The 6294-nt window shown below is 44.1% G+C and overlaps 1 protein-coding gene across 1 annotated transcript in view; it reads right to left on the bottom strand.

Annotated features, from left to right (window-relative positions):
• Positions 1-6294, bottom strand: part of LOC109934285 (electroneutral sodium bicarbonate exchanger 1-like) — a 216776-nt gene that overhangs the window by 14101 nt on the left and 196381 nt on the right. The window contains exons 17-18 of the mRNA XM_048618849.1: positions 3015-3083; positions 2111-2284 (exon numbers count right to left, since the gene is read on the bottom strand). Coding sequence (XP_048474806.1) covers positions 2111-2284; positions 3015-3083 — 243 coding nt within the window. The remainder of the gene's footprint in view (positions 1-2110; positions 2285-3014; positions 3084-6294) is intronic.

Below are 6294 nucleotides of genomic sequence, written 5' to 3'. Positions count from 1 at the left end.
ATAGGTGGGAGGAAGGACAGGTTAGGGAGGCGGGGACGAGCTGGGCTGGTTTTGGGATGCGGTAGGGGGAGGGGAGATTTTGAAGCTTGTGAAGTCCACATTGATACCATTGGGCTGCAGGGTTCCCAAGCGGAATATGAGTTGCTGTTCCTGCAACCTTCGGGTGGCATCGTTGTGGCACTGCAGGAGGCCCAGGATGGACATGTCGTCTGAGGAATGGGAGGGGGAGTTGAAATGGTTCGCGACTGGGAGGTGCAGTTGTTTAGTGCGAACTGAGCGTAGGTGTTCTGCAAAGCGGTCCCCAAGCCTCCGCTTGGTTTCCCCGATGTAGAGGAGGCCACAACGGGAACAGCGGATACAGTATACCACATTAGCAGATGTGCAGGTGAACATCTGCTTGATGTGGAAAGTCTTCTTGGGGAGGTGTAGGGGCAGGTGTAGCATTTCCTGCGGTTGCAGGGGAAAGTGCTGGGTGTGGTGGGGCTGAAGGGGAGTGTGGAGCGGACAAGGGAGTCACGGAGAGAGTGGTCCCTCCGGAAAGCAGATAAGGGTGGGGAGGGAAAGATGTCTTTGGTGATGGGGTCGGATTGCAGATGGCGGAAGTGTCGGAGGATGATGCATTGGATCCGGAGGTTTGTGGGGTGGTACGTGAGGACGAGTGGGATTCTGTTTTGGTTGTTATTGCGGGATCAGGGTGTGAGGGATGAGTTGCGGGAAATGTGGGAGACGTGGTCGAGGGCGTTCTCGACCACTGAGGGGGGGAAGTTGCGGTCCTTGAAAAACGAGGACATCTGAAATGTACGGGAGTGGAATGCCTCATCCTGGGAGCAGATGCAGCGGAGGCAAAGGAATTGGGAATAGGGGATGGCATTTTTGCAGGAAGGTGGGTGGGAGGAGGTGTATTCTAGGTAGCTGTGGGAGTCAGTGGGCTTGAAATGGATATCGGTTTCTAGGTGGTTGCCAGAGATGGAGACAGAGAGGTCCAGGAAGGAGAGAGAGGTATTAGAGATGGTCCAGGTGAACTTAAGGTTGGGGTGGAAGGTGTTGGTGAAGTGAATGAACTGTTCGAGCTCCTCGTGGAAGCATGAGGTGGCGCCGATACAGTCATCAATGTATCGGAGGAAGAGGTGGGGTTTAGGGCCACTCCTATTCCGCTTGGGAACCCTGCAGCCCAATGGTATCAATGTGGACTTCACAAGCTTCAAAATCTCCCCTCTCCCTACCGCATCCCAAAACCAGCTCAGCTCGTCCCCGCCTCCCTAACCTGTCCTTCCTCCCACCTATCCCCCCCTCCCCCCCCAAGCCCCTCCCCCATCTCCTACCTACTAACCTCATCCCGCCCCCTTGACCTGTCCGTCCTCCCTGGACTGACCTATCTCCTCCCTACCTCCCCACCTACACTCACCTTTACTGGCTCCATCCCCGCCTCTTTGACCTGTCTGTCTCCTCTCCACCTATCTTCTCCTCTGTCCATCTTCTATCCGCCTCCCCTTCTCTCCCTATTTATTTCAGAACCCCCTTCCCCTCCCCCATTTCTGAAGAAGGGTCTAAGCCCGAAACGTCAGCCTTCCTGCTCCTCTGATGCTGCTTGGCCTGCTGTGTTCATCCAGCTCTACACCTTGTTATCTCTTTAACTTGCATGATCCTTCTTAGCTCTAAAAAAGCTATAAACAGCAATACGTTGGCAACCTTCATAAAATATAGTAACAGCTTCACCGGAACTTCTGAAAGTGCATTAAAAACAAATCAAAAATGCCTGGTTGATGCTTGTTTTATTTGGGTAATAAGCTTACAAACAGAAAATATCAACCTAAATGCACATTATGGAGCAACAATATGCAGGTTTCTGTTCAGAGTTCCCAGTCTCCTTGAGCCATTTGTAAAAGTCATAGTGAAGTAGGGGAAAATTTACAGAGCATCGAGCAAGGCCAGTTTCATATATTTTCTGACAGGAGGTTAAAGGGCAACTTTAGCAGGAGCCAAACATCAGGACTGTTGCCCACTGTTGGGCAGAGGACAATATGTATCTCAAAGAGACCTAAAAGAAGGTAGGAAGAGGAAAATAACTTTAAAAATCAGGTAAACAGTGCAAAAGAAACCAAAATTTTACCATCATAGGAAAGACAATTGCTGCAGGTGAGGCTTTGATGACCCATAGCAGGACCAGACAGGTGAGCTGTATGAGTGTAAAAAGGTGAACTTTGCGCAGAGGCACATGACGCAGGTAGATAAAATCTGGTTGGTGCTTGGCTGGCATCGCAAATAGTTGCAGACGATCAAAGAACTGGAAAAAGCAAGATTTAATAATTAAAAGGGTTGGTAATTTTCAAAAGATCAGGCTCATCCATAGTACTCATTACAAAAGTATATTGTGTTAAATTTGTAAAACCTTTATTAATAGTCTGAAATATCAGCCAGAGACAAGATTTTTGAATGAGGGATAACAAAATAAGCTACTGTACATCTTCAGGTGTAATGCAGTTTTCAGCTTTCCTAAATTGTTGTGTGAGGGGAGGAGAAAAAGTCTTAATATAAATAGGTACTAAAATATGTGCCACTCAATTTTGGGAATACATTACACTGAAAGACATTTGATACTTGAAAAAAAAATCCAGTTTGCCTGTTTGTCTTTTTCCTTCTACATGAAACCAATCGGTAATTTATTCTTTTACAAGGCAGAAGTAAATTCACAATGTCATTTCTAACAATGCTGAATATAATGTATGAAGAAAATGAGATTTTGTTTAATTTCCTATTTGAAGTGATATCTGTAAATTTGTTAAATTATACAAAGAACATTAACAATTCAAAGTCTACAATTATGAAACTCAACATTAAATAGCACAAAATTGTTGATTTGTTTGATAAAGCAGTTAAAATATTTTGGGTTCCAGAGAAAATAACTAATAGCAGAATATTTTCTTCATAATATTAAATATTATAAATTTCATATGGTGAGTATAATAACTGTACATGTTGCAGTGGAAAGTCTGTTTCCTGAATGTACTTCTCACCTGAATTCCTTTCAGTGATGAGACCCCCATGTAAAGAAAGACTCCATAAAGCACTGGCATCGGAATAAACTGTGAATATAAAGTGATTGCAAGTGTCACAAATGAAACTGGCACATATTGCTGGTCCACTTAAGCAATTTTTCTCCTGAGGTGACTCTTTCCCCCCTACTATACAAAATGATTTTACAAAGCGGATAGGTTATTGGTAATTCTATGCCAAGACTAATTTGTAACTATAGTAGTTTACAGCTTGAAAGGAACCCATGGCTCACTGCACATAACAGCATATATGACAACTATTCATGGAAATCCTACAATGTGGAAGCAGGCCATTCAGCCCATCAAGTCCACACTGACCCTCTGAAGAGCATCCTACCAAGATTTACCCCCCAACCTATCCCAGTAACCCTGCATTTCCCATGGATAATCCACCTAGCCTGCACACCCCTGGATACAATGGGCAATTTAGCATGACCAATCCACCCTAACCAGCACATCTTTGGACTGTGGGAGGAAACTGCAGCACTTGGAGGAAACCCACACAGACACAGGTAGAATGTGAAATCTCCACACAGACAGTCCCCTGAAGCTGGAATTGAACCCAGGTCTGTGGTGCTCTGAGGCAGCATTGTTAACCACTGAGCCACCATGTCACTCCTATTAGTATACAATAAATCCAAACTGATCTTTCCATCCTCTCTTCCAGCAAAACATCTTCCCCTTCACTCAGCATCTTTCCTGATAGTACATTCAAGGGAAAGATAATGGCATAGCAATAGTAATGTCACTGGACTTGTAATCCAGAGGCCCAGGCTAATGTTCCAGGGATATGGATACAAATGTCACTGCTGCAGCTGGCGGAATTTAAATTCAAATCATAAGTCTGGAATTGAAAATTGAAAATTGAAACTATCATCAATAGGTTGTTCAGTGTTTCAGAAGGATAGAGAGAAAGGAAAAGGAGGCGGTGTAGCTTCGTTAGTAAAGGTTGGATCAGTGATGTAGTGAGAAATAATTTTGGCACTGGAGATCAAGATGTAGAATCAGTCTAGATAGAAATAAGAAATAGCAAGGGAAACAAGTCCCTGGTAGGAGTAATCTATAGGTCCCCTCAGTAGTTCCACAGTAGGACACAGTATAAACCAGAAAGTAATGGAGATTTGCACAAAAGTTACAGAAAAAAATTATAGTTGATTTTAAAAACCAAAAGAAATGCGGATGCTGTAAATCAGAAACAAAAACAGAAACTGCTGGAAAAACTCAGCAGGTCTGGCAATATCTGTGAAGAGAAATCAGAGTTAACATTTCAGGTCCAGTGTCCAGCAACTTCTGCTTTTGTGGCTGATTTTATTAGGCATATAGGCTGGCTTAATGAAATTGGCAAGTGTCGTCTCGATGGAAAACTCAGATTGATTCTTGGAGCAAAATATTGGAGAACCAACTAGGGAGAAGCCATTCAACAGGAGCAAGTAAGGAGGAAGAGATCTACTGTTGTATAATGAGATAGGATTAATTAATGATCTCAGAGTAAAGGATCCTTTATGGAACAGTGATCACAGCATACTGGAAATGGTGATTAATTTGATCCCACACCAGTGTTCTGTTGTTAAACATAGGCATGAAGACAGATTTGGGCCCAGTGGACTGGGTAGAAAGACTAATAGGTGGAACAGTTGATGAACAGTGGCAGACACTGATGTTCAGTTGCTCCCAACTAAAATATATTCCAGCGGGGAAGAAAGATTGTAAGGGGGGAGAAAGCATCCATGTCTAAACAAGGAAATTAAAGATACCATAAAGGCAAAAACTAAGGCATACCATATTGTAAAGGTCAGGCTGGAGGCTGGAGGATTGAGGATTAGGAATCTTTTAAAGACCAACAAAGGCTTACTAAAAATGTAATAAAAAGAATGATGGTTAATTACAAAAGAAAACTAATGCAAAATATAAAAATGGATAGCAAAAGTTTCTGTAAGTATATAAAAAGGAACAGAGTAGCTAAGATGAATGCTGAATGTAGACTCAATAAGCTGAAGTGCCTCATCTGCCGCCCCGTCTACAAACAGCCTCCCCTGCAGCTTCAACAAAGCAGCAGTGTAAACATGACTTACAATGAGTTTGAGTAACTTGGTATTTAGAAGTGCAGCAATTCCTTCCACAATCCTTGGTTTTAAAATAGTCCTTTTCCTATTTCAGTCCACAATGAAAAATACTGAAAGATAAAGAGATACACTCTTTGTACAAGGAGGCACTCTCGCCTCTTAGAATTGGATTGGCTGATTTGATCAGTGTTCTGGGACAGGAGAGTATGACGACAAGTGAGTCAGGTAAAGGGCAGGATCACAGAAGCCTCGGCCTTTGTAATTGTCCAACAGGTTTGAGGAATTTTCAGTTTGTCTGGATGAGAGTGAAGGCTGCAGGATGGATGAGCAAACTGAGCATGCCACAGTGGTACAAGAAGCCATTCAACAGGAGTGAGTAAGAAGGAATGTTGTGGTAGTAGGAGATGGTATAGCGAGGGAGATTGACACCATCCTCTGCAGCAAGAAACATGAGTCCAGATGGCTGTGTTGCTTGTCTGGTCTCAGGGATTGGGACATCTATTCAGGGTTGGAGAGGAACTTGTCCTTATCTACCATCCCACCAGCATCCACATCCAGAAAATCTTGTTTCCACCACCTCCAGTGAGATGCTACAACCAGACACATATTCCCCTCTCCTCCCTAGTCCACCTTCCGCAGGGACTGTTCCCTCCTGGACGCCCTGGTCCACCTTCCTTTCACTCCCAACACCCTCAACAGTCCCATGCCACCTTCCCCTGCAATTGCCGAAGGTGTAACACTTGCCTATTTTCTTCTTCCCTCCTCAGTATCCAAGGGCCCAAATATACCATCCAGGTTAAGCAGTGCTTTATCTGCACTTTACATAATCTGGTCTACTGCATTCACTGCTCACAATGTGGTCTCCTCTACATTGAGGATATAAAGTGTAGACTGGTGCTGTATATTCCACAAACTGGACTGGTTTGATGATTCCTTCGCTTTCCAACCTTCTGATTTCTGTCTCTACTTTTGCCCACTAGGCAAATGGCACCAGGTGGGTCTTGCAGAATTGTGGAATTGCTTCCTGGTCAATATGTAACTCAGAGATAGTAAGAACTGCCAATGCTGGAGTCAGAGATAACAGTGTGGAGCTGGATGAGCACAGCAGGCCAGGCAGCATCAGAGGAGCAAGAAAGCTGACGTTTCGGGTCTGGACCCTTCTTCAGAAATGGGGGAGG

The sequence above is a fragment of the Rhincodon typus genome, chromosome 41 (assembly GCF_021869965.1).
Source record: "Rhincodon typus isolate 14 chromosome 41, sRhiTyp1.1, whole genome shotgun sequence".
Lineage (NCBI taxonomy): Eukaryota > Metazoa > Chordata > Chondrichthyes > Orectolobiformes > Rhincodontidae > Rhincodon > Rhincodon typus.
Note: the sequence above shows the minus strand (reverse complement) of the source record. Positions and strands in the feature narration are given on the sequence as shown.